General features: G+C 37.2%; 1 protein-coding gene across 1 annotated transcript; it reads left to right on the top strand.

Moving 5' to 3' along the window:
• Nucleotides 1–904: 904 nt before the first annotated feature.
• LOC118748877 (L-galactose dehydrogenase-like) lies at nt 905–7720 on the top strand. The gene is made up of 5 exons (XM_036483597.1): nt 905–1293; nt 2837–3116; nt 6076–6240; nt 6310–6683; nt 7509–7720. The coding sequence occupies exons 1-5, from the start codon at nt 1151–1153 to the stop codon at nt 7543–7545; spliced, it is 999 nt and encodes a 332-aa protein (XP_036339490.1). The 5' UTR covers nt 905–1150; the 3' UTR covers nt 7546–7720.
• Nucleotides 7721–13123: the final 5403 nt, after the last annotated feature.

Genomic DNA, 13123 nt, shown 5'->3' on the forward strand with positions numbered 1-13123 from the left:
ACATTAGTTTCGATGAGTAGACTCCCTAGTATGTATATTCCACGCCGTTTTCCGCGCTATTAGTCTGTGCACCGATAGAGCCCGGCCACACTTTTGCAGTAGGACCACACACGAGGAGAAAAGGGAGAACAAGTAAAGAACAACACTGGAACCAAGCAAGTAGCCTCCGAGGAGTAAAGAAGCACTTGGGCGTGTACCATAGGAAAAGATATGACAAGCTTATCAACCTCCCAAGATGCAAACTAAGAATTTCAACAGGCATCATTGCAGGATCATTACACATTAAGAAGTCACCTGCATAAACTTGCAGCGGAAACTACTGAGCACATACTCCTCGAATACGATGCTGCGACGGCAAGACGAGAAGAGTACATCGGATTATTAAGCCCGCAACCAAATCGCATACGATCGATGTCACCGAACCAACTTTTTGGGTTTTCTAAGGGAATTAGGACTGAGCGAGATGTTGTAAGGGGCAAGAGGCCACAATAGATCGCCCTAATTTTTATATATTTATCTATGTAAGTACTCCGCGCGTTTAAAGTTTTTGAACAGATGTTCAGAATTTTGCATTGAACGAATCTGGTACCAGGTTGTGCGCTGTGTTTGAGAAAAACTGGTTCAATCATCCAAGTACTTATGAAGTTATGGCTAAATATATATTTATATTGAACAGTTAATCAATATTTTATTTTAATAAGTATCACAATTATGTATAAACAAACCCAATGCTCGTTTGTTTATAAATGGAGGTAAGTAGTTAATAAAAAATTCTGATAAAGACACTTGAGATCTATATTCTATGGTGCTTGAATCCACTTAGAAATGTATTTCAATTATTGCACAAACAATTTAACAACAGAGGCACCCAGCAGCGCTCAACTAGGTAACTAAATGATACTTATACGGGATCACAGTAAAGTATTTATTGTCCACCCATACCCGTCCGCTGTAAAGTAATATTCCAGTCTATCTCTGCTGCTCAAGGCGATAAGACGAATCTTATGCATTTAGTTTATAAAAATTCTGCGCGAAACTGTGAAAAAAGTAGTAGCAAATACTCGAAATACTCGTTGAATACAAATTGAGTTAATAAAAAAACTAATAAAAACTTAATTAAGTGCAGTAAAACAAATTAAAACAAATAAAAATGTCCTCGCTGCCAGCCACTTTCGTTAAGGGCATTCACGATGAGGAACTTTGTAAACGCATGGAATATCGCACACTTGGACGCACTGGGTTGCGGGTGTCGAAAGTGGCTATAGGTACCGCAACGTTAAGCGACTTATATGGGTAAGTTTCGCCGAAACGACTTCTCAGTCAAAGGCAGCAAATTTCGGAGTTTCCTTGTGAAAAGAAGATAATGGAAGCACAAAATAGAAAAATAAAAACACCTTCTACATACTTACCTATGTGTACAGGGTGTCCTAGACCATCCGTTCACCCCCTCTAAAATAGAGTAAATGTTTTTTTATTGAAAGCCACAAACATTTTACCTACTAAATCGGGGATGCTCTATCTTTTGGTGGTATTATCAACTTCCGGTAACTACCGGAAGCGGATTAAACTGACCGGAAGTCTTGGAAAAGCCCTTTTCAATCTCTAGATGACCTTCGAACTTCAACTCCTCCTGGACTCCTGTTGAAAAATGTTGAAAAAGGCACTTCCGAGAAAAAATATTCAAACAAAAGTTGCGTGTTTTTGTCCCCGGAATCGGAATCTGTGCAGTAAAAACCTTACCTGTTTAATTCAATTCAAATAATTTTTATGTGCAGAATCCGAATCAGTGTTAAAAATATGTATATATGTAATTCCATTTAAAAAATGGACTTCCGCTCAGTATAACCCATTTCCGGCCGAAACCGGAAGTCGGTAATACCTCCAAAAGATAGAGCGTCCTCGACTTGGTAATTCATATTTTTCGTTCTTAGAATAAAAAACATTTTCGCCCATTTTAGAAGTTCAGGACCAGTTGGAGTTCAAAGATCATTTAGGGGTTGAAAACGGCGCTTCTGAGAAAAAATTTTCAAACAAGAGTTACGTATTTTTATTCTTAGAATCCGAATCTGTACTAAAAACATGCATATATAATTTGGAATTTCTCGGACATGGACGGTGGACGGGTGGTCCAGGACACCCTGTATATAGACATACATTAGACCATACCAAAAAAAAAAATTCGCCGCAAACATTCGAGTCTAAAGTATTTTCGCAAGGTAATTTCGTAAAAAAAGTTTTTTTTTGTCGTACGTAGGGATAAAGTATAGTATGTATGTAAATCGATATTTTTGTCTCGAGGAAAGAATTTTTTTTGTTCCCCGTTCTAGTAATAACGCACCACTCTAATGCCAGTAAATTAATAGCGCAATTCTGTATCGGCGACAGAAATTTTGTAACTGATAAATTTAAGCTTTTTCATATATTTTTCCATAAAAAAAACTGTGACAAGAGTTTGTCACTAATACGGGTCACCAAAAAGCATTAAACTTTTGACAAGGAAGTATTGAGATTATTCCAGTAGAACTATCTTTAAAAATTGTGTTTTTGCCGAATGTGGCAGTCACAAATAAAAATAAAAAGTCGACCCCTAGCTTCAGCAAAACAAAAATTGGCTTGCAAAAATATTCTAGACTCAGGGGTGTATGCAATTTTTTTTTTGTTTGCTTGTAAGGTGGCACGGTCTAATGTACAAACATACATATGCACATACGTCAATCTAAATGCGATCCATTTTTTTTCAGTTTAAAATGCAATTAGCTGATTAAATCTCCACACGTATCACATTACATTCAAATTGTTTATTTTATAATTTTCCATATTTTTCATTACACGCCAGTGACCTCAATGTAGATGAGGCCATCAAAATGATACACAAGGCCATAAAATCTGGCATTAACTATATTGATACGGCACCCTACTATGGTCAAGGACGCGCCGAAGAAGTATTGGGTATGGCGTTGAAGGATGTGCCGCGAAAGGCTTACTACATAGCCACAAAAGTGGCACGTTATGAGAAAGATTTGGTAACTCGATTTGACTTCTCTGCGAAACGAACCCGTGAGAGTGTTGAGAAGAGCTTAAAATTGCTGGGAATTGATTATGTCGATGTTATACAGGTGAGTAAGGGTAAATGAAAAGTTCACGATATCTAATGAAAGTCCACATAAAACTAGTAGCTTTTCCAAGGGCAATCATTACGAGTATCTGGTTCTATTGCATTCGATTTGAAAGCCAAACCTTGTTTCCAACAACGTCGAGGTGACAGAGCTTGAAATGGACTCCCGTGCATATCACAATTAAAGTTCAAATACCACCTATAGGATAGGAAGAATTTCAGCTATTGCGAACTCTGCCACAACTGAAGTCTAAATATTGTAACAGGCCGAAGTCATACCTATCCAAACTCGGCCCCGTCATACCCAATTTATGTCCAGCTTATGGAGGCTCTCCTCACAGTACTACTTACACTCCACTTAAATAACATAGCTGTACCTTTAGCTCGATCCCGTGGAAACAGCACGATTCTCGGCCCAACCGTTAGTGGGGCTTTAAGACAACAGTTGATCGGCTAGCCGATTAAGGCAGTGCTACACCAACAACAACAACAACAACAACTTCGAATGGGCTGAAATTGTAGTACACCCAAATTGATCTTTCAAGTACTCAGACACAGTTGCCCGTTGTACTTAAGGAATACTCTCTGTATTAAAGGCTAGGGGAAAACATGTGAACTTGGAAAACCATTACTCCTCTACAAACTTACCAGACTAAATATTTGATGAATTTTAGTACTTTGTCTAAACAAAGATAGTGTAACTCGTCTATTATAAATAAATTAGACCCAAAATGCATCGTCTCAGTTTAGCCAACGTCGCACATCTGCAGAGAAAACCCCTATCCACATGATCCAAGCAGGGTCTACGTAGTGGGTCGATGATCCTTCTGGGTGCTCATATGTCCCCGCTTGGATTGTTTCCTATAATCAGTCCAAACAGCGGTTATAGCTCACTTATTCTCTGTTTGAGAAAGCATTTCGTAACCTCCCTGTGTAGCATTTCCTGGAAATACTTAGCTGCTTAGTAGTAGGTAATATTGCATCAACCCTGATTGAATGCCCAACTAGCTTTCACCAATTATGCATTCTTTTAATTCAAGTGTTGCAAATAACTTTGATTTACCATTGTACAAAAGAGTTAAACTCCAGCCACCATCCTGCTCCAGTTCGATTTTCAGCCTTAAAGTCGTTTTTTAATATTTTACAGGACTCCCGGATATCGCCCAGACACAGTATTTTTGTCCTGAGGTCATTCACTCCCAGCGTCTGGCAGTGGTAGCCATGAACTTATGTTTCAGCAGATATTCTTAAGGCCGGTCCACATAGAACTTTCGCGTTGGCTTTGGCGTTGGCGTTGGTTTGACAGAACGCACGTTTAAAGTGTGCTTGCTACAATGAACGCTTGGCAGCGAGTGCTTGGGCCACTAAATTAACATACTAACGACAGATAAATTAATATTTCATATCAATAATTGCGTTAAAAACGATATATCTTGCCCGCACTTGAATAAAAAGGAAAAATATTTCACATAATTTTATTTATTGCATTTGAGTTCATGTATTCATAGTCAGCTGTTGAAGCGGCGCCAACGCCAACGCAACGCCAAAGTTCTATGTGGACGGGCCTTTACAGTTCGAACGGCGCCAATAATCTTTTCAGATAGTTACAAGATCATTAATACTGCATTCGGTAACAGATTATCTCGAATTGAAGTTGTCGAAAATCAGGCGAGTGCGGCAGGTCTTCGTCTAAGAAATGTACCAGTAATTAGGCTAAAAAAGGAAGAGCTGTTTGTCTATCACTCTTTAATTAAGACGTAAACCGGTTGAGTTTGGCAACTGTCTAGTGAGACATTATGTCAGCTACGACCTGGAGGCCGGCGAGAAGGATCGACATATTGTTCATGAGCAGGGAACGGATTTTTAGGACCTAAAAACCTATAAAAAAGGCAAAATAAAATAGCGAAAAATGCAGGAAAAGGCACTAGGTTTTGCAAAAAAGGCAAAACAAAATAGCGAAAAAGGCAGAAAAAGGCACTAGGTACTGCAAAAAAAGCAAAATAAGGCACTAAAAAAAGACTGAAAATACGAAGAACAATCAAAAATACATTTATTTTAGAAATGTTTATATTACAAGTAAAAAGAGAAAAACTATGAACTAGTTTCATTATATGAAAAATTTGTGCTTTGAATCTTTGACTATTTTATCCTTTCGAGTTTCTAACTCATAAAACTTTAATCTGTATAGTTGTAGTAACATTGAACCACAAGATGCTTTTTGAAGTTTTCTGGCAGCATTTTCATTCGATTTTCGCGAAGAAAAGCCTTGAATGTACTAAATGTGCGCTCGTGCCCTTTACAATTTTATCCACACCCCTTATTGTCTCCAAGCCTACGTTAGCTGAGAAAACGGCTTTGAATTTTTCCAACACCAATTTGGCAAGAGGTCTCTGCGCTTCTATAAGCCGCATGGGCGTGTGTATATCTTTTAATCTTAAAACAAAAATTGTAAATGCTATAATCACTTTTTTAAAGGCAGAAAAGGCAAATATCTTAAAAAAGGCAAAAAAAGGCAACATCAAATGTGTATATATGGAATCAGGGAAAGCTAAATCGTGGACATTCTTAATAGAATATACTCTATCTCTTTAGCATAAAAAAAGGCATTTTCCATAAAATCTGTTCCCTGTTCATGAGACTTCGCTTTGCTCGTGAACCTTTGTCTGATGGTTTAAGAACTAAGGCACGGTTAATCTAGAAGCAAACGATCTCCTTTGTGACCTAAATTTAAATTATGTTGGTCAAGTATTATTGCCACCGATCGGCCTTACGAAGAGTCTGTGCTTTTGTCTTAGCTGTAGAACAAATTTTTGTTCTTGAAATTTAACCCATTTTGGGATGTCTGCCTCCCGCCAACGGGTTTCCCTTTATTTTTTCCCAAGTCTATAGCTCCATTTGTTATAGAAGGCTAGTATTTGGAGTTCCTACGTATCTCATCAATCTGTATTTTTTCTCTTCAGATTCACGACATCGACTTTGCCGAAAATCTCGACATTATTGTCAACGAATGCCTACCCGAACTGGAGAAAATCGTCAAAGAAGGTAAAGCGCGCTTTATCGGTATCACAGGCTATACATTGGCAGTGTTAAAGGAATGCATAATACGTGCGCCAGGTCGTATAGATGTAAGTATTATATAAAAAATTCGTAAGTGATAACTTCTACAGACTTATACATATTTAACACTTACACAGGTAATACTCTCATATTCCCGTCACACACTGCTCGACGATTCGATCAAATCATATGTGAAATTCTTCCAAGACCATAATATCGGCATTGTTTGCGCTTCAGCACATGCGCTGGGCTTGCTGACCAACACTGGACCACAGCCTTGGCATCCTTGTAATGAAGAGCTAAAAGCATTATGCCAGAAAGCAGCGGATATTTGTAAGAAATCCAATATTGAGCTTGGAAAGCTAGCCATGTATCATTTTATGCAATTGGATGGCGCGAGCACTTTCGTAGTTGGCATGGAAACACGAAAGCTGTTGGACATCAATCTGGAAGCATACTATAATGGTCTCACCCTGAAGGAACAGGAGATGTTGAAACTTTTGCGTGAAACGTAAGTGACTATTCTCCAGAAATAATTTTTGACCTGGCTTAGTTTTTGTTTTGATAGTAGCCCAGCAAAAGGCTAACTTCGCATTTGGAGCCGGTCAAAGTATGCGAGTCTCATTTGGTCCATTTTACCTTTTCGTAATCTTTGTAAATGTACGTATGTTTGTGGAAGTACCAAGAGTTGGCGCTTGGTCAGCTTAAGCAACTACTTTGACCGTCTGCAGCCCACCACCGACGAGTAGAACCTTGCAGCTTTGCTTGTCGGGATTTTTCACTCAGCGCTCAATGAGTTCACTAACTGGAACTCATCTAACTGGAAATAGGTTGCAGGTTGTCAGGAAACTTCTGTACCCTCTCTGCTCCTTTAAAACGACCACTTCTGTCTGAAATACGCTGCAGAAATCCGAGAGCCTAAGCTTGAAGTTAACGTAGAGTTCCTGACAGCAGACAACTACTCTAACTCTTCGATACAACTCGATCCATTCGTGAAGAGGTATTCTCTATCAGAATAACTCCTGCGTCGAGTAAGATTCATTCCGAGGCAGTTTGAGTAGGCAGGAAATCGAAGTTTCTAGAGAGTCGATTACCCATATGCCTGAAGAAACCAGCTTTCATGTGGACATGTCTTGGTGTGACATATCATTCTCAGTGGTTGCTTCTGCCTTGGAAAAGTTCACCTTTTTGAGGAGAGAGAGCTCTAGGCTCTTAAATTTTTATAACGGCCATAAATAGCAATACACCTATTAGAAACATAGACACAACTGTTTATGTATATCTATTCTACTAATTTCTGTACAATTAATTTTTAACAAATCTCATTTCTTTACAGCATTTTTTACCAAACGGTACAACTGGGATGGCATTGAATTGGAGGAATACAGAACAGCTGTAGCCAAGGCCAAGTAGATGAACAGGGATGCCTTTATTTTACGCTTACACTACTGTCATCGTCTTTTAAAGTTAGATGTATCTTTTCAAATACTTCGCTAAATTGTAAATAAAAACTACAAGCAGTAAAATTAGAAGGGATATTCTCTTAAATGGGAGAAAGACTCGATTAATTGTAATTAGAGAGCTGTTAATATTCTTACGAAAATTCTTAACGAATCCTTGATATACCCATGATTTTGTTCCCGAGAGGGAAGCGAACGGTTAACTTACTCGTATCAAGGAGTCGTACGCTCCTCTTTGGCAAATCCACGGCCGTAACATTACCCTACAGACGAAGGATGTGTCAGGTTCCAGTTTCTAGATTAGTAAGAGTTCATAAAGCTTGTGAAGGTAAGTGATTGTCATTCAGGTCCAACGGTTCTTAAATGTAGTTTGGTATGCATAGTAGTACGTACTAGTTCCATACTGGTGAGTCGATTACATTGAGACAGACGTCAGATTGCAGTCGCACCTATAGATGATCAGACGTTGAAGGCGACTGATAAGCCGCAAGCGCCAGAACAGTGCAACTAGATTCACCTTCTCTTTATGACTCGTTTTCAAATTGTTTGCTGGTAAGTAGCCGTTTTACAAAAATTAGACAAAAGTTATGCTCTACTTGAACCGTCTGCCAAAAAAAGTGGTCCCGGTAACTTTCAGTTGAATGATAGTCGGAAAACTTTTCCTATTTGCATGAATTGGGAAAAAACTCTACATGGCTAGTAAAAAATGTTCCATGTACCCCTAAACACTATTCTCGATATCTCCATTTTCGTGAGAGTAACGAGTAAGAACTTCACGAAGATGCGGCCTTATCGGAATAGTTGTAAACCTCAGAAAGAATAACTCCTTCTCGATGTGGCGTCATTATCCGGACAGTTGGGAAAGCTCGCTTTAGAGTGCTTTTAACCAGATTTTGACAGAACGTTTACAGCGCATAGGAGGCCGATTCGTATCTAGTACTTGAAAAAAAAGCAGTAGGATGGTCCAGGTTTAGCCAACCAGAGAAATCAGTTCGGTAAGCGGAACCAACAATGAGGAATGGGTATGGGTATGCTTCAACAACAACAATGATTTTTAAACGTAACTAAACAAAGCAACTCATTAACCTCGTTTAACGAACGAATGCTAATCGGGTGGTGCGAAATAAGCGCAAATAAAAAAGTTACAAGTCAGGGGTACGCCCCAGGGGCAGTAATCTTACCGCTTCTGTGGAACATAGCAGTAGATAGCCTCTTTCAAGAACCTAAAGATAGAGGTGGGAAGATAATTTTAATAGCTATCTCGGGCAAACACCGTTCAAAATTGGCTGAGCTAATTCATAGATCTCTTAAGAATCTTACCCCTTTGGTGTAGCAGGCGAGGACTGGGAACAAATCCTGAGTAGCCAGACCTAGTGCTCTCCACTAGGCAGCACAAGATACCCGACCTCGATACTCTAACTATATATGGGAAAGTCCTTGTAGTAAAAGAAAATTCCAAATATTTAGGTCTAATACTTGAAACTGGGAAACTATACTGGGGGCCCAATATTGCAGTAGCACTATACTCTTGCCGCAGGTCAGTAGGAAAAAGATCATGGTATAATCGTATGGTGGGACACCTTCGGTAAGGGGAGAAGATGGATAAAGTCCAATCGCTTGCGTTCACACCATAACTCGTTCTATGAGAATAACACCATCCAAGGCACTGTTAAATTCTAGTTATGGTCATGGTAGGATTCGAAATTAGTATCGGGGCGGGTTTGGTAGTCACGCACTTCTTAACCTCAAGGGAGGAGTGCAAACGAGACGCTCTAAGGAGTGGGACTCGTTACTCCATGTATACACATATGGCTCAAAGGTCGAGGGTAGGGTTGGTGGAGGTGTATACTCCGAACACCTGGGAATCTTCCTTAGCTTTTGTCTTCCGTTTCTTTAGCTTTCGTCAGGCGGAACTGTTGGAAATCGACAGTGCCACAAAACTGGTAAAGTGTGATATGATATCATAAGCTGATATCTAATTGGCAAGCGTGCCTATGGACCAGGCGTACGATTACATGACTTCTGTAGAAGTTGTCAAGATGAAGAAGGTGATGGTGCCCTGATCTATCCAGACGAGTACTCTTCACTCCACGCAGACAATTCTCCGATAACTTGGAGTACATACCTTAGATGCGTAGAAATCAAGGATCACCTAAATTCCAGCGAAGCTCAAAATGGTTTTAGGAGGGATTGCAAGTTGCTGACCCCTCATGCGGCATCACAATGGGCCTAAGTGTGTCATATAGACGACCCCGACAAACTTACCTTACCTATATACATAATATCTATGTACATGGGTATGTAAGCCATTCTTTTTTAAGTCGGACGGATTTCGTAAAAAATATGATCTCATTTCTCCGATTCGCTTCAAATTTTATGGGTTCTATACATGAAACAAGCTAACACGTATTCGAGGAGATTTTTTTTTTAATTTCTTCGGAGATATGATCTGTCAAAGTTTGGATTTTTTCGTGATTCTGACTAATCATGTAATTCTTCAAATCGTTATATCTGGGGTTCTGCTCATAGTAGACTTCATCTTAACGTCATTTTAAAGCTAAAGAAACGGGCTTAACATTTCTATATATAAGATGGTATTGATTGTCCTAAAGCTAACTTAGCTATTAACAGTTGAACTTTTTGAAGTTGATTTGCATAGTGTAGACCAGTAAATTAGGGATTTAAAATTGTACCATCGTATTCCTGGTTTAATTCTCTATAAAAAAAAACGTGGTTCAAAAAAATGGGCGTTTTTCAAGAACTATTTTTAAAATATTTGTGTTTTTTATAATGAGATGGTTTATTTTATGATAGTCAACAATTACTTCGAAAACTTATGATGAGATATTTTTAGCAAGGTGTTAAAATTCGTGTTTTGAAAAAATTTAAATTTTATTGTGGATATGTCCGATTTCGGGCATACACGTCTGATAATTCTTATTTTCCATGATTCTTTGATCAGACATCTGTTAGATATCCGTCAGAATCGTCGGTCAGACTTTCCCACGTCGAGTCGGTTAGACTTCCTGTCAACCTCTCCATACGCTTTTCTGACCGATATCGGCCAAAATCATACAGATTTCTGACTTTTTTGCCGACGAGTCTGACGGATATCTAACAGATGTCTGATCAAAGAATCATGGAAAATAAGAATTATCAGACGTGTATGCCCACTACACTAAACAAGAGTATTTGCGCAACGAAAATTTTGTAAACACAGGAAGATACATATTTATTCTACAAATAAATACATAAGAAATCATCGCCTCGTTCAGGATATGAACAGTGGTCACATCCGCAGCAAAGCATCATGTATTGACTCGCTTCAACCAACTATGCCACAGCACTCGTTGAATATCGATCATCTTAAACGCTAGATGTACCATCGTTTTTGCAAGTACGAAAATCCAAATTTTTTTTTTAATTTTCGATCACATATCTACATCTACGTACCAAAGAATATATGTGCGTAAATGCTTTTTCGCTTGTGTGCATAAAGAAAAATACCAACAGATACCTAGCAAAACTTGTCAAAATTTTATTAAAAATTAAAAAAAGTAATTTTTGGTAAAAGTTCTTAATTATATTAGTTTCCTCTTTTTATTGTAATTATCTAGGATGCATTAATTTATTTTAATAAAATTTGAGATATTTCATTTTAATTGATGGTACTGAATTCTAATTTATTTCATTGCATTTGATTTCACTTGAATTTATTTTAATTTGTCGTATTTTATTTAAATTTATTTTATTTTATTTAAATTTATTTTATTTTATTACAATTTATTTTATTTTATTTCAATTTATTTTATTTCATTTTATTTGAAATTACTTGAGTTTATTTAAACTTTTTTGAACTCGTAGTATTTCACTTCAATTTATGTTATTCTATTTCATTTCAAATTCAAATTTACTTGAATTTATTTCAATTTGTTTAAATTTATTCGAATTTATTTTATTTCAATTTTTCATATATATTTTTTTATTTGAAAACCGCATAGAAAAGTTGATATGTATGTAGTTCGAACAAGTAATTTTTACCAAAAAAAAACCTACTTCAAATCCCCTAAAATAAAAACAATATATATATATATGTATATCTCATGATCCACTGATCGGATCCTAACCAGATTAGTATGGGACCACCTCCGAGACACTACCTTTCTGATGCATGAATTATCGAAATCGGTTGACGTGGTCCATAGTTATGCGGTAACATACATAACAAAAAATAAATAAAAAATTAATAAATATAAAAAAATAAAAATAAAAAAATATTCCGACGAACTGATAACCTCCTCCTTTTTTCGAGGTCGGTTAAAAATATAATTACTCTTGGAACATTTCGGTATACTTTTTCGAGATTCTACTTTTTTAGTTTCCTCTTATAATAATTATGTATATTCATTTATTTTATTTAAATTTATGCTATTCAATTTGTTTGAATTTCTTTCAATTTAACATATTTTATTTCAATTTATTTTATTTGAATTTACTTGAATTTTTTCCCTTTGTATGTATTTTTTTTAGGTGCCTACAAAAATGTTCGATCAAATGAAATGCTTATTTGGGATTACAAAATAGAAAATTAATTTGAATTCATTTTTATGCGGTTTTTGTCACAACTAAATCGAATATAGCCGTCACCGATTCGCCAACAGTTAGCAAGTAGCGAAACGAACGAACTCCATGAGGTACCACCAAACTCTCTATCGTCTATCCGAGCCAGCTATAGTCGCGCTGAAATGCAAAAAAGCCGTAACTAACTAAAAAGTTGTACTGCTTAAAATGATGTGGGGACTTAGAATTCGATGAAATGCATCATAATCAATCAAAAGGGAATTTTGAACTTTTACTAAGCTACGGATTTTTGTATTTCAGCGACTATATGAGTTAGGGCCTTTCTATATTAAGGTAACGATATGTAAATCATTAAAAATATCGGGATTCTGGAGCTTAAATTTCGGGATTTCGGGACATCGAAAAAATGTCCGGGTAACCGGGATTGAATGCCCTAGTATGTTTGTATGTACGAAGGCATCAATGTTTAACGCATGCATTGCTAGCAAAGTGCCATGCTCCATTATCCCACCCCACTTCATGACCATTCTACCGCACACTCACACACACCCTCCAATTATCGACCGTCACATATGTATGTATGCCATCGTGTGTACTTAGCTGCTCGTCTTAGTTTGTTTTTGTTCGACCACAAAAAAAGAAAATAAACATTCTCGCCAACAAGTGTACCACGTCGTTCATCTCCATTGTTATGAGATCCTATTCGAATTCTCATATGTCAAATCCCAACAACAATATTAAAAAAAAAAATATTTTTAATATTATTTTACTTATAATTTATTGCTGTACAAAGTAAGGTAATAAAAATTTAAACATACATATGTACAAACAAATGCGATTGTTATAAAAATGTACATACGTATGTATGTACATACCCTGCCAGCCAAAAGTGGTGATGAAGTATACTTAT

This window comes from Rhagoletis pomonella, unplaced genomic scaffold, assembly GCF_013731165.1.
Source record: "Rhagoletis pomonella isolate Grant_MI unplaced genomic scaffold, Rhpom_1.0 Rhpom_scaffold_00013, whole genome shotgun sequence".
Taxonomy (NCBI): domain Eukaryota; kingdom Metazoa; phylum Arthropoda; class Insecta; order Diptera; family Tephritidae; genus Rhagoletis; species Rhagoletis pomonella.